General features: G+C 56.5%; 1 protein-coding gene across 3 annotated transcripts; it reads left to right on the forward strand.

Annotated features, from left to right (window-relative positions):
- Positions 1 to 4,212: 4,212 nt before the first annotated feature.
- LOC139246997 (G protein-coupled receptor kinase 6-like) lies at positions 4,213 to 12,780 on the forward strand. Of its 3 annotated transcripts, none has more exons than XM_070871464.1 (5): positions 4,213 to 4,866; positions 5,492 to 5,629; positions 8,015 to 8,152; positions 9,505 to 9,639; positions 11,770 to 12,780. In XM_070871464.1, the coding sequence occupies exons 1-5, from the start codon at positions 4,732 to 4,734 to the stop codon at positions 11,818 to 11,820; spliced, it is 597 nt and encodes a 198-aa protein (XP_070727565.1). In that variant the 5' UTR covers positions 4,213 to 4,731; the 3' UTR covers positions 11,821 to 12,780. The 3 variants fall into 3 exon arrangements, with proteins under 3 accessions (XP_070727565.1, XP_070727566.1, XP_070727567.1); XM_070871465.1 differs by lacking the exon at positions 11,770 to 12,780 and adding an exon at positions 10,854 to 11,278; XM_070871466.1 differs by lacking the exon at positions 5,492 to 5,629.
- The last annotated feature ends 9,000 nt before the right edge of the window (positions 12,781 to 21,780 follow it).

The following is a 21,780-nucleotide window of genomic DNA, read 5'->3' on the forward strand; positions in this document are numbered from 1 at the left end:
AGAACGGTGTGGGAGAGGGGGGGGGGGGGGGAGAACGGTGTGGGAGGGGGGGGGGGGGGAGAACGGTGTGGGGAGGGGGGGGGGGGGAGAACGGTGTGGGGAGGGGGGGGGGGGGGGGGGAGAACGGTGTGGGGAGAGGGGGGGGGGGGAGAACGGTGTGGGGAGGGGGGGGGAGAACGGTGTGGGGAGGGGGGGGGAGAGGGGGGGGGAAGAACGGTGTGGGGAGAGGGGGGGGGAGAACGGTGTGGGGAGAGGGGGGGGGGGAGAGAACGGTGTGGGGAGGGGGGGAGAGGGGGGGAAGAACGGTGTGGGGAGGGGAGGGGGGAGAGGGGGGGGAGGAGAACGGTGTGGGGAGAGGGGGGGGGGAGAGAACGGTGTGGGGAGGGGGGGGAGAGGGGGGGGGAGGAGAACGGTGTGGGGGAGAGGGGGGGGGGAGAACGGTGTGGGGAGAGGGGGGGGAGAGGGGGGGGGGGAGAACGGTGTGGGGAGAGGGGGGGGGGAGAGAAACGGTGTGGGGAGGGGGGGGAGAGGGGGGGGGAGGAGAACGGTGTGGGGAGAGGGGGGGGGGAGAACGGTGTGGGGAGGGGGGGGGGAGAGGGGGGGGGAGGAGAACGGTGTGGGGAGAGGGGGGGGAGAACGGTGTGGGAGAGGGGGGGAGGGGGGGGGAAGAACGGTGTGGGGAGGGGGGGGGGAGGGGGGGGGGAGGAGAACGGTGTGGGGAGAGGGGGGGGAGAACGGTGTGGGGAGGGGGGGGAGAGGGGGGGGGAGGAGAACGGTGTGGGGAGGGGGGGGGGAGAACGGTGTGGGGAGAGGGGGGGAGGGGGGGGGAGAACGGTGTGGGGAGGGGGGGGGGGGAGAACGGTGTGGGGAGCGGGGGGGGGGAGAACGGTGTGGGGAGAGGGGGGGGAGAGGGGGGGGGAGAACGGTGTGGGGAGGGGGGGGGAGAACGGTGTGGGGAGAGGGGGGGGGAACGGTGTGGGGAGAGGGGGGGGAGAACGGTGTGGGGAGAGGGGGGGGAACGGTGTGGGGAGAGGGGGGGGAGAACGGTGTGGGGAGGGGAGGGGGGGGAAGAACGGTGTGGGGAGGGGAGGGGGGGGGAAGAACGGGGTGGGGGGGGCGGGGAGGAGAACGGTGTGGGGAGAGGGGGGGGGGGGAGAGAACGGTGTGGGGAGGGGGGGGAGAGGGGGGGGGGAGGAGAACGGTGTGGGGAGAGGGGGGGGGAGAACGGTGTGGGGAGAGGGGGGGGAGGGGGGGGGAAGAACGGTGTGGGGAGAGGGGGTGTGGGGAGAGGGGGGGGGGGGAGAGAACGGTGTGGGGAGAGGGGGGGGGGAGGGGGGGGGAGAACGGTGTGGGGAGAGGGGGGGGAGGGGGGGGGAAGAACGGTGTGGGGAGAGGGGGGGGGGGGGAGAGAACGGTGTGGGGCGAGAGGGGGGGGGGAGAACGGTGTGGGGAGAGGGGGGGGGAGGGGGGGAGAACGGTGTGGGGGGAGGGGGGGGGAGAACGGTGTGGGGAGGGGGGGGAGAGGGGGGGGGAGGAGAACGTGTGGGAGAGGGGGGGGAGAACGGTGTGGGGAGAGGGGGGGGGGGAGGGGGGGGAGAACGGTGTGGGGGAGGGGGGGGGGAGAACGGTGTGGGGGGAGGGGGGGGGAGAACGGTGTGGGAGGGGGGGGAGAGAACGTGTGGGGAGTGGGGGGGGAGGACGTGCGGGGAGGGGGGGGAGAGAACGGTGTGGGGAGGGGGGGAGAGAACGTGTGGGGAGTGGGGGGGGAGGACGTGCGGGGAGGGGGGGGAGAGAACGTGTGGGGAGTGGGGGGGGAGGACGTGTGGGGAGGGGGGGGAGAGAACGTGTGGGGAGTGGGGGGGAGGACGTGTGGGGAGGGGGGGAGGACGTGCGGGGAGTGGGGGGGGGGAGAACGTGCGGGGAGTGGGGGGGGGGAGAACGTGTGGGGAGGGGGGGAGAACGTGTGGGGAGGGGGGCTGAACGTGTGGGGAGGGGGGCTGAACGTGTGGGGGGGGGGGGAAGAGTGTGGGGAGGGGGGAGAGTGTGGGGAGGGGGGGGGGAAGAGTGTGGGGTGGGGGGGAGAGTGTGGGGAGGGGGGAGAGTGTGGGGGGGGGGGAAGAGTGTGGGAGGGGGGAGAGTGTGGGGAGGGGGGGGGAAGAGTGTGGGGTGGGGGGGAGAGTGTGGGGAGGGGGGAGAGTGTGGGGAGGGGGGGGAAGAGTGTGGGGTGGGGGGGGGAGAGTGTGGGGAGGGGGGGCTGAACGTGTGGGGGGGGGGGAAAGAGTGTGGGGAGGGGGGAGAGTGTGGGGAGAGTGTGGGGAGGGGGTGGGGGGAGAGTGTGGGGAGGGGGGGGGAAAGAGTGTGGGGTGGGGGGGGGGAGAGTGTGGGGTGGGGGGGGGAGAGTGTGGGGAGGGGGGGGGAAGAGTGTGGGGAGGGGGGGGGAAGAGTGTGGGGAGGGGGGGGGAGAGTGTGGGGAGGGGGGGGAGAGTGTGGGGAGGGGGGGGAGTGTGGGGAGGGGGGGGGAGTGTGGGGAGGGGGGGAAGAGTGTGGGGAGGGGGGGGAAGAGCGTGGGGGGGGAGAACGGTGTGGGGAGGGGGGGGAGAACGGTGTGGGGAGAGGGGGGGAGAACGTGTGGGGAGAGGGGGGAAACGTGTGGGGAGAGGGGGGAAGAGTGTGGGGAGAAGGGGGGAAACGTGTGGGGAGAGCGGGAGGGGGAAACGTGTGGGGAGAGGGGGGGAGAACGTGTGGGGAGAGGGGGGAAGAGTGTGGGGAGGGGGGGGAAGAGTGTGGGGAGGGGGGGGGAAGAGCGAGGGGGGGGGAGAACGGTGTGGGGAGGGGGGGGAGAACGGTGTGGGGAGGGGGGGGAGAACGGTGTGGGGAGAGGGGGGGGAGAACGTGTGGGGAGAGGGGGGAAGAGTGTGGGGAGGGGGGGGAAGAGCGTGGGGGGGGGAGAACGTGGGGGGGGAGAACGGTGTGGGGAGAGGGGGGGGAGAACGGTGTGGGGAGAGGGGGGGAGAACAGTGTGGGGAGAGGGGGGGAAACGTGTGGGGAGAAGGGGGGAAACGTGTGGGGAGAGCGGGAGGGGGAAACGTGTGGGGAGAAGGGGGGAAACGTGTGGGGAGAGCGGGAGGGGGAAACGTGTGGGGAGAGCGGGAGGGGGAAACGTGTGGGGAGAAGGGGGGAAACGTGTGGGGAGAAGGGGGGAAACGTGTGGGGAGAAGGGGGGAAACGTGTGGGGAGAGGGGGGGAAACGTGTGGGGAGAGGGGGGGAAACGTGTGGGGAGAGCGGGGGGGAAACGTGTGGGGAGAGGGGGGGGGGGAAACGTGTGGGGAGAGCGGGGGGGGAAACGTGTGGGGAGAAGGGGGGAAACGTGTGGGGACAAGGGGGGAAACGTGTGGGGAGAAGGGGGGAAACGTGTGGGGAGAAGGGGGGAAATGTGTGGGGAGAGCGGGGGGGAAACGTGTGGGGAGAAGGGGGGAAACGTGTGGGGAGAAGGGGGGAAACGTGTGGGGAGAAGGGGGGAAACGTGTGGGGAGAGCGGGGGGGAAACGTGTGGGGAGAAGGGGGGAAACGTGTGGGGAGAAGGGGGGAAACGTGTGGGGAGAGCGGGAGGGGGAAACGTGTGGGGAGAAGGGGGGAAACGTGTGGGGAGAGCGGGAGGGGGAAACGTGTGGGGAGAGGGGGGGGGAAACGTGTGGGGAGAGCGGGAGGGGGAACGTGTGGGGAGAGCGGGAGGGGGAACGTGTGGGGAGAGCGGGAGGGGGAAACGTGTGGGGAGAAGGGGGGGGAAACGTGTGGGGAGAGCGGGAGGGGGAACGTGTGGGGAGAGCGGGAGGGGGAAACGTGTGGGGAGAAGGGGGGAAACGTGTGGGGAGAGCGGGAGGGGGAACGTGTGGGGAGAGCGGGAGGGGGAACGTGTGGGGAGAAGGGGGGAAACGTGTGGGGAGAGCGGGGGGGAAACGTGTGGGGAGAAGGGGGGAAACGTGTGGGGAGAAGGGGGGAAACGTGTGGGGAGAGCGGGGGGGAAACGTGTGGGGAGAGCGGGGGGGAAACGTGTGGAGGAGGAACTTGAGGGGGGAACGTGGGGAGGAGAGGCGGACGTGGGAGTGAGGGGGGTTCGTGGGGAGGGGGGAGGGAGGTGAGACGTGGAGAGAAGGGGAGGGGCCGGAAGAGTTGGAGCATTGCACAAATTTTGAAGTTGGATCTAGAGAAAAGACGGCATTCATTACATCCTGTTCAAACAACTTTGAAGCAGATTTTGCTGGTTACAGCCATGTACTAGATAGTGTGGTTCAGGGAGCGGAGGTCCATACAATCTGTGATGGTTACAGCATGGATTGCTCCTGAAGACTGATAGAGACACAGACCTCCGTGTTATGAGGCTACCAGGGCTCTGGTGAGGGCCTTGTATTTAAATCTCTCTGCCTGGATCTGACTTCCAAGGAGAAAGAGGGAGAAAAAGAGAGAGATGGAGGGGGCGAGGGAGATGGGGAGTGAGGTATGCCGTCTTTTCTCTAGGTCCAACTTCAAAATTTGTGCAATGCTCCAACTCTTCCGGCCCCTCCCCTGGAGAGTGATGAATTGAGAGAACGAGAGGGAGAGATACTGGTGCAGACCGGATAATTTCTGCAACGTCTTCATTGTTTAAACCCCTTCAAGCTCCTGAGGTAGTGAAGAATGAACGTTATTCGTTCAGCCCTGACTGGTGGGGCCTGGGCTGCCTGCTGTACGAGATGATTGAGGGACAGTCACCGTTTCAGCAGCGTAAGAAGAAGATGACGCGGGAGGAGGTGGAGAGGCTGGTGAAGGAGGGGCAGCAGTCCTATTCTGCCAATTTCTCGCTGGAGGCGCGTTCCCTGTGTATGATGGTGAGTGTTATGTCTTGAATAAAGAGTCAGACTCGATACTGCAAGCTGAAAGTAAGGTGTGACCGTAGTCCTTTATTACAAATCTCGGCGTGCCTTTCCAGCATGTGAGGCCTCCATATACACAGGTGCTCCCAAGGGATTGTGGGATCCCTTGGGACTCCAGGGAATAAGCTCTCTGGTGCTTGGACATGGTAATTACAGGCTTACAGACATAACGAGTCTCTGTGACTGGGGAAACAATGCTGAATGTTACAGCCAAGTGGCAGGTGAGATTGGACAGTCTGCCATCTCTCAAACGGTAACAACAAACTGGCTCTGTCACTTGCATCCTTACTTCAAGTTGACAAATACATTTCGATGGTAAATATGGGAAAAATCTTAACATTTAGTATACTCCCGATATTCCCAATCACTTAATACACTCCCAGTATTCCCAGGTTGGTTTGGTGTGTGTATTATTTACAACCCTCAGAGAAGAAATTCTTCCTCATCTCCGTCTTAAATGGGCGACCCCCTTATTCTGAGACTGTGCCACCTAGTTGTAGATTCCCCCACGAGGCGAGACATCCTCGGTGAGATACGGTTTGTAGTGGGGGAGGTTTGATGACATTCACTGTTTCCACAGTTACTGAATAAAAACCCCCAGGAGCGTGTGGGCTGCTGCGGGCGGGGATCCTGCGAGATAAAGGAACACCCTCTATTTCAAAACATTAACTTCAAACGCTTGGAAGCAGGCATGGTGGAGCCATTGTTTGTACCTGATGTAAGTGCGAGACCCATTTTCACGCTCTGGTTGCAGTCCCTTGTGTGCAAAAAGGTAAGATGCTAGAGAAAGCAAATTGTGCTGGCACAGGGGCAGTGTGAGGTGAGTGGGAGCGGGGAAGGGGCTAGGGTGGGGTGGGAGTGGGGGGGTGGGCTGGGATCAGAGAATGGGATGATGACACCATGCTGTACTGACCTTGCATTATTTTATTTAAGCAGTCAGCCTCGGGTCACGGTCGGTATCTCGCTTCTGAGTCAGAATATAATTGCGTTGAAGATCTGTAGAGATTCTCCAGTAAACAGCAGAGTACCTGCCACTCCTGGCTTCAATTACGGTGCATGTGGGGGATAATGTAACAGCCTGGAGTACATTTCATCCGGGCCTGGGGATTTATCCACTCTCAAAGATGCTAAACCCCATAATATTTCTCTCTGTTTATCTCATCTAATAGTTCACACTCCTCAACTACAAAGTCTGCCCCTCTCTTTTGTGATAGCAGATGACAAGTACTCATTCAAAACCATACCCATGGTTTCTGCTTCCATACACAGATTTCTGTCATTTCATCTAATGGGCCCCACTCTTTCTCTAGTTATCCTCTTGCTCTTTATGTATTTATAAAACTTTTTCTTTCCTAGATTTTGTTTGCCTCCCTTTTTCTCTTTATCTTACCCTATGTGCCCTTTGACATCCAGGGGGCTCTAGATTTGTTCGTGCCAGCTTTTCCCCTTTTCCCTTGTGGGAACATACTTGCTCTGTACCCTCCGGATCGCCTCCTCGAATGCCTCCCACTGCTCTGACACTGATTTACCATCAAGCAGCTGTTTGCAGTCCACTTTGGCCAAATCCCATCTCAGCTCAGCAAAACTGGCTTTATCCCAATTGAGAACTTTTATTCCTGGTCCTTTTCCATAACTACCCTAAATCTAACTGAATTATGATCACTAGCACCAAAATGCTCCCCCACTGATACCCCTTCCACCGGCCCCTCTTCATTCCCCCAAACCAGGTCCATAACCGCCCCCTCCCGTGTTGGGCGTTACATACTGGCTAAAAACGCTCTCCTGAATGCATTTTAGGAATTCCGTACTCTCTGTACCATTCACACTAATTCTATCCCAGTTAATATTCGGGTAGTTGAAATCCCCCACTATTACAGCTCTACAGTTTTGCACTTCTCAGAAATTTGCCCACATATTTGCTCTTCTATCTCCCTCTGATTGTTTTGGGGTCTGTAGTACACTCCCAGTGTGATCGCCCCTTTATGTTTTTCAGTTCGACTCACATGGCCTCGTTTGATGATCCCTCTAACATATTATCCCTCCTCACTGGTTAAAGAAACAATTACAGCAATGTTGCCCTCCCCTCCTTTACCCCTCTCTACGCGTCGGAAAACCCTGTAACCAGGAATGTTGAGCTGCCAATCCTGCCTTTCTTTCAGCCATGTCTCAGTAATAGTTATAATATCGTACTCCCAAGTGTCTATCTGTGCCCTCAGCTCATCCGCCTTATTCGCTATACTCCTTGCATTGAGGTATACACCATTTAGCACGGCCAAACTCCCTTGTCTATTTTCCAGTCCTTGTTTCCTCTGTCTTCCTAATTCACTTCCTACTTTTTTATTGCCCAATTCCAGCTTTACTCCCCTCCCCACTGAATCTATTCTCAGGTTCCCATCCCCCTGCCAAGCTAGTTTAAACCCTCCCCAACAGCACTAGCAAACCCCCCCCCCCCCGCGAGGATATTGGTCCCGGCTCTGTTGAGGTGTAACCCGTCCAGCCTGCACAGGTTCCACCTCTCCCAGAAACAGTCCCAATGCCTCAGGAATCTAAAGCCCTCCCATCTGTACCATCTCTCCAGCCATTTGCTCTACCCTCCTATTTCTGTACTCACTAGCTCGTGACATCGGGAGTAATCTGGACATTACTATCTTTTGAGGTCCTGCTTTTTAATCTCTCTATTAACTCCCTAAACTCTGCCTGCAGAACCTCATCCCAATGTGGACCACGACCTCTAGCTTATTGACCCTCTTCCCCCCAGAATGCCCTGCAGCCGCTCAGTGACATCGTTGACCCTGGCACGAGGGAGGCAACATACCATCCTGGAGTCATGTCTGCGGCCACAGAAGTGCCTGTCTGCTCCCCTGACTATTGAATCCCCTACCACTATGGCTTTTTATGACCTGTCTTCTCCCCTCCTGTACAGCTGATCCACCCGTGGTGCTGTGGACTTGGCTCAGGCTGCACTCCCCAGAAACTATCGCACCCACCAGTATTAGAGAGTGAGATGTGCACTCCCTACCTGGTCCTCCTTGTCTGTCTGGCAATAGTCTTACTCTGGCGCTGTGCTCTGCATCTCACCCACATTCACTCTGTCTTTGTCCAGCCGCAAGCTATCTACTGCAAGGATGTGCTGGATATTGAGCAGTTCTCCACGGTGAAAGGGGTGGAACTGGAGCCTGCGGACAATGACTTCTACGCCAGATTTTCCACCGGGTCCGTCTCCATCCCCTGGCAGAATGAGGTACTTAAAGTTCAGCCCCACCACGGGGAGGTGTAACCCGAGCGTTCAGTCACTGCTCAACTCCGAGTGCACAGGATTCCTCGGTACCCAGTGTGTGCAGTGAGCACAACGCAGCCCCCCCCCCCCGTACCCCGGGATGTTCCCCCCCCCGTACCCCGGGATGTTCCCCCCCCGTACCCCGGGATGTTCCCCCCGTACCCCGGGATGTTCCCCCCGTACCCCGGGATGTTCCCCCGTACCCCGGGATGTTCCCCCCGTACCCCGGGATGTTCCCCCGTACCCCGGGATGGTCTCCCCCGCCCCCGTACCCCGGGATGGTCTCCCCCGTACCCCGGGATGTTCCCCCCGTACCCCGGGATGTTCCCCCCGTACCCCGGGATGTTCCCCCCGTACCCCGGGATGGTCTCCCCCGCCCCCGTACCCCGGGATGGTCTCCCCCGCCCCCGTACCCCGGGATGGTCTCCCCCGCCCCCGTACCCTGGGATGTTCCCCCCCGCCCCCGTACCCCGGGATGTTCCCCCCCCCCCGTACCCCGGGATGTTCCCCCCCCGTACCCCGGGATGTTCCCCCCGTACCCCGGGATGTTCCCCCCGTACCCCGGGATGTTCCCCCCGTACCCCGGGATGTTCCCCCCGTACCCCGGGATGTTCCCCCGTACCCCGGGATGGTCTCCCCCGCCCCCGTACCCCGGGATGGTCTCCCCCGTACCCCGGGATGTTCCCCCCGTACCCCGGGATGTTCCCCCCGTACCCCGGGATGTTCCCCCCGTACCCCGGGATGGTCTCCCCCGCCCCCGTACCCCGGGATGGTCTCCCCCGCCCCCGTACCCCGGGATGGTCTCCCCCGCCCCCGTACCCTGGGATGTTCCCCCCCGCCCCCGTACCCTGGGATGTTCCCCCCCCGTACCCCGGGATGTTCCCCCCGCCCCCGTACCCCGGGATGTTCCCCCCCCGTACCCCGGGATGTTCCCCCCCCGTACCCCGGGATGGTCTCCCCCGCACCCCGGGATGGTCTCCCCCGCCCCCGTACCCCGGGATGTTCCCCCCGCCCCCGTACCCCGGGATGTTCCCCTGCCCCCGAACCCCGGGATGTTCCCCCTGCCCCCGTACCCCGGGATGGTCTCCCCCGCCCCCGTACCCCAGGATGTTCCCCCCGCCCCCGTACCCTGGGATGTTCCCCCCCGCCCCCGTACCCCGGGATGTTCCCCCCGCCCCCGTACCCTGGGATGTTCCCCCCGCCCCCGTACCCCGGGATGGTCTCGGTCTCCCCCGCCCCCATACCCCGGGATGTTCCCGCTGCCGTGGAGTTGAATTATTGCGGAGTTGATGATCTTGCTGTGTTTTGGGTTTCAGATGATCGAGACGGGGTGTTTCAGTGAGCTGAGCGTGTTTGGGAGCGACGGCACTTTACCCCCAGACCTGGACTGGAGGGGCCAGGCCCAGCCCCCGGTCAAGAGGGGATTGCTGCAGCGAATCTTCAGTCAGCAGGTGAGGCGGGACCACCGGCAGTGAGGGAGGGGCCTGTACCCTGGGGTGTCTCGGGACAATGTAGTGACATCTAGCGGACTGAACTGCCCTCCCTCTGCAGTCAGCACACCGTTCCTGCAACACTTCCCCGCACCCTCCCCTCACTCACCTCCCCTCCCTCGCCACCTCCCCTCCCTCGCCCCCTCCCCTCCCTCGCCCCCTCCTCTCCCCTCCCCCTCCCCTCCCTCGCCCCCTCCTCTCCCCTCCCCTCCCTCGCCCCCTCCTCTCCCCTCCCCCTCCCCTCCCTCGCCCCCTCCTCTCCCCTCCCCTCCCTCGCCCCCTCCTCTCCCCTCCCCCCTCCTCCCCCCTCCTCTCCCCTCCCTCGCCCGCTCCTCTCCCCTCCTCGCCCCTCGCCCCCTCCTCGCCCCTCGCCCCCTCCTCTCCCCTCGCCCCCTCCTCTCCCCTCGCCCCCTCCTCTCCCCTCGCCCCCTCCTCTCCCCTCGCCCCCTCCTCTCCCCTCCCTATCCCCTTTCCCTTATAGACAGGATAAGTGAGTGCGAAAACATTTGGCAGATGGAGTATAATGTGGGAAAGTGTGAGGTTATCCACTTTGGCAGGAAAAATAAAAAAGCAGATTATAATTGAAATGGAGAGAAATTGCAAAGTGCTGCAGTACAGAGGGACCTGGGAGTCCTTGGGCATGAAACACAAAAAGTTAGTATGCAGGTACAGTAAGTGATCAGAAAGACAAATGGAATGTTGGCCTTTATTGCAAGGGGGATAGAGTATAAAAGCAGAGAAGTCCTGCTCCAGGTGAGGCCACACCTGGAGTACTGCGTACAGTTTTGGTCTCCGTATTTAAGGATATACTTGCATTGGAGGCTGTTCAAAGAAGGTTCACTAGGTTGATTCCGGAGATGGGGGGTTTGACTTATGAGGACAGGTTGAGTAGGTTGGGCCTCTACACATTGGAGTTCAGAAAAATGAGAGGTGATCTTATCGAAACATAATGAGGGGGCTCGACAAGGTGGATGCAGAGAGGATATTTCCACTCATAGGGGAAACTAAAACTAGGGGACATAGTCTCGGAATAAGGGACCGCCCATTTAAAACTGAGATCAGGAGGAAACAGCTGCCATTGAAAGAATAGATAGATAGTAAGTTTGACGTATTATCTGAACACAGTGTGCAGTCCACCACCTTGTGCCTGAGCTCGTCTCCTCCTCTCTCCACAGAAATGAGCTGGTATTATGGCCTGGTCTGTGTGTGAGCTGATAATCACACAATCAAGCTTTTGGTGAATGGCTCCCTCAATAAACCGGCAATGTGTACTTTGAGGGGACCAAGCATTCCACTGCTTCCCGCTGTAACTAGCAACAGTCCAACCTCACTAACCTGCATTGCTGATCATAACTAACAGCTGTAACTAGCAACAGGTCCAATGTTACTAACCTATACTGCTTACCACTGTGACTAACGACAGGTCTAACAACACTAACCTAAACTGCTGATTGCAGTAAGTAAGCATTGCAATGAGTGAGGGTTCCATCATCACTAACCTGTGGTAAGGCACAGCTCTCCTCTCACAAAGCTTTGCTGCTCGCCTCTGTAACTGAGTTAAACATGTCGCAGTCTGAGGCTCCCCGTGTTAGTGATGGCTGGTCAGTGAGGGGGCTTTGGGGGGAGGATGGGTAGAGAGGGGGGGGGAGGGTGGGTGGAGAGGGGGGAGGGTGGGTGGGGTGGGGGGTTGGGTGGGGTGGGGGAGGAGGGGTGCGAGGGTGGGGTGGGGGAGGAGGGGTGCGAGGGTGGGGTGGGGGAGGAGGGGTGCGAGGGTGGGGTGGGGGAGGAGGGGGGGTGTGGGGCCAGGGTAGGTAGGTTGGTTATGGTATGTTACAATTTCTTTAAGGACGAGAGTCTGGGGCAGACCAGATTAACCAATCACATTTGCTCCTGGTTCGATGGCATTAGGAATTTCTAGGGGAGATGATGGTGCAAGAGCTGCCTCTTTGATCCTCCTGTGGGTGAGCTTTGTACACACTATACACCCTGCCCGCGGAGCTGTGTTTCCTGTTGTGTATCTGTGCCTTAGTTTTAAACGCTCGAATGTTCTAAGCCTGCCGTGCTTTGCTCCCACTTCCCTTGCTCTCACAGGTCTGCTGTGGAAATTGCCAGAACGATGAGGAGCAACCATCGAGACTTTGAGCCAGAACCATCGACCAATCCCCACAGGATCCCACTCGTTTACACTTTTGCACATATTTGGACATTTAATATATAAATATCAGGATGTATATTTTAATCACAGACTGTGGAATGTATAAGATCTTTATCTGCACACAGTATGATTATAATCTCCCCTTGCAGACAAGGCACTTTCCCATTACAGTCGGAGGGGCAGTGCTGAGGGAGCACCGCGCTGTCGGAGGGGCAGTGCTGAGGGAGCACCGCACTGTCGGAGAGGCAGTGCTGAGGGAGCACCGCGCTGTCGGAGGGGCAGTGCTGAGGGAGCACCGCGCTGTCGGAGAGGCAGTGCTGAGGGAGCACCGCGCTGTCGGAGAGGCAGTGCTGAGGGAGCACCGCGCTGTCGGAGAGGCAGTGCTGAGGGAGCACCGCACTGTCGGAGGGGCAGTGCTGAGGGAGCACCGCGCTGTCGGGGGGGCAGTGCTGAGGGAGCACCGCGCTGTCGGAGGGGCAGTGCTGAGGGAGCGCCGCATTGTCGGAGGGGCAGTGCTGAGGGAGCGCCGCATTGTCGGAGAGGCAGTGCTGAGGGAACGCCGCGCTGTCGGAGTGGCAGTGCTGAGGGAGCGCCGCATTGTCGGAGGGGCAGTGCTGAGGGAGCGCCGCATTGTCGGAGAGGCAGTGCTGAGGGAACGCCGCGCTGTCGGAGTGGCAGTGCTGAGGGAGCGCCGCGCTGTCGGAGGGGCAGTGCTGAGGGAGCACCGCGCTGTCGGAGGGGCAGTGCTGAGGGAGCGCCGCGCTGTCGGAGGGGCAGTGCTGAGGGAGCGCCGCGCTGTCGGAGGGGCAGTGCTGAGGGAGCACCGCGCTGTCGGAGGGGCAGTGCTGAGGGAGCACCGCGCTGTCGGAGGGGCAGTGCTGAGGGAGCACCGCGCTGTCGGAGGGGCAGTGCTGAGGGAGCGCCGCGCTGTCGGAGGGGCAGTGCTGAGGGAGCGCCGCGCTGTCGGAGGGGCAGTGCTGAGGGAGCGCCGCATTGTCGGAGGGGCAGTGCTGAGGGAGCGCCGCGCTGTCGGAGGGGCAGTGCTGAGGGAGCGCCGCGCTGTCGGAGGGGCAGTGCTGAGGGAGCGCCGCGCTGTCGGAGGGGCAGTGCTGAGGGAGCGCCGCGCTGTCGGAGGGGCAGTGCTGAGGAAGCGCCGCGCTGTCGGAGGGGCAGTGCTGAGGGAGCGCCGCACTGTCGGAGTGGCAGTGCTGAGGGAACGCCGCACTGTCGGAGGGGCAGTGCTGAGGGAGCGCCCATTTACCTCCCCCCAATTACTTTAAATCTATGCCCCCTGGTTGTTGACCCCTCTGCCAAGGGAAACAGGTCCTTCCTATCCACTCTATCCAGGCCCCTCAATTTTATACACCTCAATCAGGTCTCCCCTCAGCCTCCTCTGTTCCAAAGAAAACAAACCCAATCTTTCCTCCCAGCCAAAATTCTCCCAACCTGGTAAATCTCCTCTGCACCCTTTCCAGTGCAATCACATCTTTCCTGTAATGTGGTGACCAGAACTGCACACAGTACTCCAGCTGTGGCCTAACCAGTGTTTTATACAGTTCAAGCATAAACTCCCTGCTCTTGTATTCCATGCTTGACTAATAAAGGCAAGTATTCCATATGTCGTCTTAACCAAATTATCTACCTGACCTGCTACCTGCAGGGATCTGTGGACCTGCACTCCAAGGTCCCTTTGTTCCGCTACACTTTTCAGTGTCAAACCATTTAATGTGTATTCCTTTGCCTTATTAAACCTCCCAATATACATTACCTCACACTTCTCTGGATTGAATTCCATTTGCCACTGTTCTGCCAGTACATTGATAACTTCCTGCAGTCTGTAGCTTTCTTCATCATCAACCACACAGTCTATTTTAGTGTCATCTGCAAACTTCTTAATCATACCCCAACATTTAAGTCCAAGCCAATGATATACACCACAAAAAGCAAGGGACCCAGCACTGGATACAGCCTTTGTCACAAAAACACCCATCAACCATTACCCTTTGCTTCCTGCCTCTGAGCCAATTTTGGATCTAACTTGCCACTTTGCCCTGGATCCCATGGACTTTTTTATTTTCGTGACCAGTCTGCCATGTGGGACCTTATCAAAAGCTTTGCTAAAATCCATATACACTACATCATACGCACTGCCCTCATCGACCCTCCTGGTTACCTCCTCAAAAAATTCATTCAAGTTAGTCAGACTGACCTTGATTAATCCACGTCTTTCCAAATGAAGATTTTTTTCAATAATTTTCCCACCACTGAGGTTAGGCTGACCATCACCAGGCCCATCTGGTTCATTGATGTCCATTAGGGAAGGAAATCTGCCATCCTTACCAACATTGCTGGCCTGCACGTGGATCCAGACCCACAGCAATGTGGTTAATTCTTGACCTATTAAGCCACTCAGTTGTAACAAACCGCGACAAGAAACTATAAGAATAATAAAACTGGACGGACCATCAGGCATCAACCTTGGCACCGGCTTCAGACATGACAATGGCGCACCCAGCCCAGTCGGTTGGTGAGGAGGCAAATCCCTCCTCACCAATGTCTGGGGACTTGTGCCACAATTGTGAGAACTGTCCCACAGACTGGTCACGTAACAGCCTGCTATAGTCATACTCACTGATTCATACCTTTCAGCCAATTTCCCAGACTCCTCCTCATCCCTGGGTATGTCCTGTCCCACTGACCCACCCGAGGTGGCGACACAGTGCAAGACAGTCAAGAGGGAGTCCTCAACATTGACTCCGGACCCCATCAAGTGTCATGGCTTCAGGTCAAGCATGGGCAAGGAAACCTCCTGCTGATTATCACCTACCGCCCTCCCTCAGCTGATGAATCAGTACTCCTCTATGTTGAACACCACTTGGAAGAAGCACTGAGAGTAGCAAGGGCACAGAATGTACTCTGGGTGGAGGACTTCAATGTCTATCACTAAGAGCGTCTCGGTAGCCCCACTACTGACCGAGCTGGCCGAGTCCTGAAGGGCATAGCTGCCAGACTGGGCCTGCAGCAGGTGGTGAGAACCAACACGAGGGAAAAACCTACTTGATCTCGTCCTCATCAATCTACCTGTCCATGGTAAATGTATCTCTCCATGTCAGTATTGGTAGCAGGACACCATTCATTATGTTGTGTGGCACTACCACCGTGCTAAATGGGATAGATTCAGAACAGATCTAGCAGCTCAAAACGGAGCATCCATGAGGCACTAGGAGCCATCAGCAGCAGCAGAATTGTATCCCACCATTGTAACCTCATGGCCTGGCATATCCCTCACTCTTATCATTTACTCATCATTATAGGCAGTCCCTTGGAATTGAGGAAGACTTGCTTCCAGTCTTAAAATGAGTCCTTAGATAGCTGAACAGTCCAATACGAAAGCCACAGTCCCTGTCACAGGTGGGACAGATAGTCGTTGAAGAAAAAGGTGGGTGGGACATCCAGTGGTGAATGGTGGTGGACCATTCAGCAATTAACGGGAGGAGGAGGCTCCATGAATAACCCCATCTTCAATGATGGCAGAGCCCAGCACGTGAGTCCAAAAGACAAGGCTGAAGCATTTACAACCATCTTCAGCCAGAAGTGCCGAGTGGATGATCCATATCGGCCTCCTCCTGAGGTCCCACCATCGGTTTGCCGCATGCTGCTTCCGCTGCCTGCGCTTGGTTTCTGCATGCACTCGGTGATGAGACTCGAGGTGCTCAGCGCCCTCCCGGATGCACTTCCTCCACTTAGGGCGGCCTTTGGCCAGGGACTCCCAGGTGCCGGTGGGGATGTAGCACTTTATCAGGGAGGTTTTGAAGGTGCCCTTGTAACATTTCCTCTGCCCACCTTTGGCTCATTTGCCGTGAAGGAGTTCCGAATGGAGTGCTTGCTATGGGAGTCTCATGTCTGGCATGCGGACGATGTGGTTTGCCCAACAGAGTTGATCAAGTGTGGTCAGTGCTTCGATGCTGGAGATGTTGGCCTGGTCGAGGATGCTAGTTGGTGCGTCTGTCCTCCAAGGGGATTTGTAGGATCTTGCAGAGGCATCGTTGGTAGTAATTTTTCCAGCAGCCCTGGACAACGTGGAATATTCCCATACCTCAGGAGCCTCTACCATTACTACCAAGCCAGGGGACCAACCCTGTTTCAATGAGGAGTGTAGAAAAGCATGCCAGGAGCAGCACCAGGTGTACCTAAAAATGAGGTACCAACCTGGGGAAGCTGCAACACAGGACTACATGCATGCTAAACAGCGGAAGCAGCATGGCTACAGACAAACAACATATCAGATCAAAGCTCTGCAGTCCTGTCACATCCAGTGGTGAATGGTGGTGGACCATTAAACAACTAAAGGGAGGAGGCTCCATGAATATCCCCATCCTCAATGATGGCAGAGCCCAGCACGTGAGTGCAAAAGACAAGGCTGAAGCATTTGCAACCATCTTCAGCCAATTCGATTCACTTCACGTGCTATCAGGAAGCGCTGGATACAGCAAAGGCTATGGACCTCAACAACATCCCGGCTGTCGTGCTGAAGGCTTGTGCTCCAGAACTAGCCGCGCCTCTAGCCAAGCTGTTCCAGTACAGCTACAACACTGGCATCTACCTGACAATGTGGAAAACTGCCCAGGTATGTCCTGTCCACAAAAAGCAGGACAAATCCAATCTGGCCAATTACCACCCCATCAGTCTACTCTCAATCATCAGCAAAGTGATGGAAGGTGTCGTCGACAGTGCTATCAAGCGGCCCTTACTCACCAATAACCTGCTCACCGATGCTCAGTTTGGGTACCGCCAGGACCACTCGGCTCCAGACCTCATTACATCCTTGGTCCAAACATGGACAAAAGAGCTGAACTCCAGAGGTGAGGTGAGAGTGACTGCCCTCAATATCAAAGCAGCATTCGACCAAGTGTGGCATCAAGGAGCCCTAGTAAAATTGGTCTATGGGAATCGGGGGGTAAAACTCTCCACTGGCTGGAGTCATACCAAGCACAAAGGAAGATGGTTGTGGTGGTTGGAGGTCAATCATCACAGCCCCAGGACACCACTGCAGGAGCTCCTCAGGGCAGTGTCCTAGGCCCAACCATCTTCACATCTTCAGCTGCTTCATCAATGATTTTCCCTCCATCATAAGGTCAGAAGTGGGGATGTTCGCTGATGATTGCACAGTGTTCAGTTCCATTTGCAACTCCTCAGATAATGGAGCAGTCCATGCCCGCATGCAGCAAGACCTGGACAACATTCAGATTTGGGCTGATAAGTGGCAAGTAACATTCGCGCCACAAAAGTGCCAGACAATGACTATCTCCAACAAGCGAGAGTCTAACCGCTGCCCCTTAACATTCAAAAGTATCGCCGAATCCCCCACCATCAAACATAGAAAATAGGTGCAGGAGGAGGCCATTCAGCCCTTCGAGCCTGCACCACCATTCAATAAGATCATGGCTGATCATTCCCTCAGTACCCTTTACTGCTTTCTCTCCATACCCCTTGATCCCCTTAGCCGTAAGGGTCATATCTAACTCCCTTTTGAAGGGGAAAATGGGAAGGCTTCTTTTCCCCCGAGCGGGCCCACTGATACAGAGGATCGACGCTCGCCCCAGCCCACGTAGCAATTCTCGAAGTTAGCAAACAGAGACGGATGGCAAAGTATAACGATCTTTATTATGAACGTCCGGGAACAACCCTCATCACAGCAGCCTGTGAGTGGAGATGCTCCCTGAACAGCACAATCATACAACTTTTATTCATTTCAAAAACCCCTCTGTTCCCGGACAAGACCGCCCTAGATTTCTAATTGGCAGACTTCTCTAATTGGACTACTCCAGATTGACAGGTCATGAGCTCTGACTGACCGTTCCCAGAATTATATCTCTAGGTTGGAATTTGTTATACATTTCCTTTGGTGCCATGAAGTCTATCTTGGGTCTCTTCTCACGGCCTTATCAGGTCTGTTTAGGTTCTCTCCTATTGACATTTCATGTTGGAATATTATCTGGTATCCCAACCCATAACAGTACCTTCTGGAGCCTTGGTGCTGGAATGTACAAGGCGTGAGAAGAAAGGCCTTTACCACCTTATGGGTCGGTGCAGGAACCAGCACTTTAACCCTTGTCCCGCTGGTACCCCTAATGCCAAATTTTCCTCTTACATATCCCCCCTTTTGGCCCTTGGCTATATGCCAAGCTGGCCATATTTCCCGATAACTATCTTTCCCTGTAGGTGAGTTCCAGATAGGTTTGTTCACCTGGGTGGCCATCTCCCAAGCTTCGGGACCTCCTGAAACCTTCCCACAGAGTTATATAAGGTAAGTCCTTCCTGTAGGACTGCTTAAATTTTCATCCCTTATGGCCTTAATCACTGCGTGCCCTGATGTATCGTTTGGCCTGTTTAATTCGTGCACATGTTAATCCAATCATGACCATCAGAACCAGACCCTGTATTACATGTGATATTATTCTTATCCATGGGTGAATTTGAATATTAAGTCCAATGTCCCACAGCTTTGAGTACCAGGGCTGATCAGCCAGCATTGCGTTAGTGTCTCTCTGTAAGTTGTCTATTTCTTCCATTAGCCGGATATACTGTCGTCTTTGATTCTGGATTCCTTGCACCAAACGTAATTGTTCCTCATTTAGTTCCAGTATTTGTTTGCCTTGCGGTTCCCATACCGCCTCTTAGTACCCTTCTCGGAGGGTATCCGTGATTGTTCCGTGGATGATTTCCGTTGTCTCGGGATGTATATGATATCCGTCTATGTCTATTTCTCCCTTGGGTCTGAAGCAGAAGTTAGGACTAATGAGGACACGGGGTGACTCCTCCCCTGGTCTTAATGGTTAAGTTGGCTGCCCCCGTTCCCTTGCGGGGCAGCAATGGTCTGAAGATCGTGTTTAAGAGGAGTGATACTCAGCATACATCCGTTTATCTGGTGGAATCCACAATCATCATTCGTTATTCGTGGCATACCTCGACATAAAACCACTTGGTTATTTTTATAGCAGTCAGTTATGGCAATGCCTCTGGTACTATTAACTTTAATCGCCCATCTGGCAGGCTGATGGTAGCGTAACCGAGTTTGATTTCTCACTTCACCAATATTATCAATCTGGTATAAGGGGTCTCCCTTTGTTACATCATACTGTGGTATGGACAACACAAATCCGATCATATTCACCCGCCCAGTAATACATCTGAATTTCGGCCACTTGTAACTGGTACAAACTTATAGTCTCATTCCCACAGAAGCTAGGAAGGATGATATCCGTGAGGTTTAGGACCACCGTAAGTAGCCGTTGCCGCACCCCAAAATGTATCCTCTTCTTAGATTACTTAGGGGCATGTAGGAGGGGGATGTGTGGTGGTACTATAAAGAGTTGTAGTTCCCAGAGTGGTTGTTGGAGCAACGGTGGTGGATCTATTCTGGACCCGGATGTCCCAACACCACTGATCGGTACCCATACATTGGGAGGCCGAGCATATTCTCCACCTGGTATCCCCTGGTTGAGGTCTCCCTGAGAATTGGGCAAAGACAGGCGTGCACCTTATTTGTGCCCCCTCCCTAGAAGTACAACTTCCCCGTTTCTTCTCTAGCATGAAGCACACTGCGGTCTCGTTTACGACTACTGTTATGCCCTGGTTATTGGTCCACCCCCCATGTCGATTGGCATCCGTGTTGAGTTGAGTTATGCCCGTTAGTCCGATGCTACAATTTAAATCTACTGTTGTACCAGCTACCACCACTAAGGCCCTCGAATCACAGTCAATGGTTTCAGATGTTCTATAGTATAGGCCTTGGGGACTGTAGCTTCCTTCGTCGGAGGACGTCCCGGCTCCAAGGAGGAATAGGATCCTGTAAAACACAACATTTCTGGTGTTCACCGGTCGGTTAAGATCCAAATCGTTTCAACTGAGACCAGTGCTTCCACCTACCAATACTCCCCATATGTATCGCTGATCATGATCACTTGGTGGGGCCCGGTCCATTTTGGTGAGAATCCGGGTCTTTCGGGATTCACCCTCACCATGACCTGGCTCCCTATGGGGAGTACCTGAACCCTTTGCTCCTTCGTATCCCTTTCTAAACCTTTAATAGCTTGTTGGTCCCTAGCTTGTGCTCGTAATCCATGCAGCTGTTTACATAGCACATGACGAACCTTCGTATCTTGTCCTTGTAGGGTCCCACGTCTTCACTCCCAGATACTAATACTTCTGGCAATCTCATACCTCTTCCTGTCATTAGCTCAAAGGGGGTCAGTCCGGTAGTTCGGTTCGGGGTGGCTCTTAATTTCATTAGGATTCATGGAAGTAACTCCACCCACCCCTTCCCGGTCTCCTCGATTGCCTTGGCCAATGCCGTTTTTAGGGTCCTATTCATCCGCTCTACTAATCCGGACGATTCCGGATGGTACGGGATGTGGAATTTTTGTTTAATCCCTAGCAGGGCACAGGCTTGTTTCATGACTTTCCCCGTAAAATGTGTACCTTGATCTGAGTCCAACTGCAGTGGCATCCCCCACCTGGGTATTATTTCCCCAGCCAGGATTTTAGCCACTGTATCGGCGGTGCAATTCCTGGTAGCAAAGGCTTCTACCCACTTTGTAAATTGATCTATTACGACCAGGCAGTACATTTTTCCCCTCTGGCTGGGCAGTGGGCCAGTAAAATCTATTTGTAGGGCTTCCCAGGGTCCCTTTGGGTGGGGCTGGTGTCCCAGCCGGACCTTTATCTTTTTTCCCGGGTTGTATTTTGCGCAGGTTATACACCTCCTACAATAGTTTTCTACGTCTCTCCCCATTCCTTCCCACCACCAACATCGTGACATGGAGTTTATCATGCCGGTCCTACCAGTGTGGGTGTACCCATGGTAGAGACCCAATAGATTCTGTCGGAGACATTCCGGGGCCACCACGTTGTCACACTCCATCCGCCCCCTTTCTTGCTCCGTTCTGTTCCCATCTTTTTATTTCTTGCAGGGTGGATTCTCCCTGTACCTTGAGTATGTTTATTTCTTCTGTTTGGGTGATACATGAGCTAATCGGGATCATGTCTCAGGCAGCTTCGTCTGCCCAGCATTTCCCTGCTGGTGCCTGTCTGTAATTATTGAGTGCGCTTTAATTTTTATTACTGTACATTCCTGAGGGAGGAGGGAAGCTTCTACCAATCCTTTGACTATCTCTTCATGCCTGATGGGTCCCCCTCCCGAAGTCACGTATCCCCGCCTCCTCCAAGCAGTCATGTAGTCGTGCACCACTCCGAAGGCGTACCGACTATCAGTGTATATGTTGACCCTTTTTCCTGCTGCTAGTTTCAATGCCTTGGTAAGGGCTACCAATTCCGCTACCTGAGCCAATAGATTTCCCTCTAGGGCACCCTTTCCCCTGTCTTGCCCATTGTTGTCCACGACTGCCCACCCTGTCCGGGGGGTTCTGTTTACATATCGACGGGATCCATCCACATAAAGATCCATATCTGCCCTTTCAAGTGGGGTTTCCCTAATCTGGCTCCCTTCTCCCTCGCTTCCCGTGGGGTCACACTGGTGCTCCTTTCCTTCGGTGGCTATCCAGCCTGCGGGATTATTCCCGCTATCCTTTATGATAGTCAAGGCGCCATTTGGGGGCAAAAGCATTGCTTCCCAATTGGTGCATCGTGCGTCGGATATCGTCTTTAGCCTTCCAGTGTTAAGCAGCTCCACAAGGGTATGCGGTGTATGCAGGATAATTTGCCCGGTCATTACGATAGGCTTGCTAGCCCTCACGGCCCATGCCGCACAATCAAGGGCTGCGACACATCGAGATAGCCCTGCAGCCACTGCTCCTTGTTTCGTGGAGTAGTATACGACAGGTCTTTGTCTATCCCCGTGTTCCTGGGTTACCACTGCATTGTAGTGGGTCTCACTATTGTACATATACAGGTGGAAGGGCCTATTCTGATCCGGCAACCCCAAGGCG

The sequence above is a fragment of the Pristiophorus japonicus genome, unplaced genomic scaffold (assembly GCF_044704955.1).
Source record: "Pristiophorus japonicus isolate sPriJap1 unplaced genomic scaffold, sPriJap1.hap1 HAP1_SCAFFOLD_2497, whole genome shotgun sequence".
Classification (NCBI taxonomy): Eukaryota; Metazoa; Chordata; class Chondrichthyes; family Pristiophoridae; genus Pristiophorus; species Pristiophorus japonicus.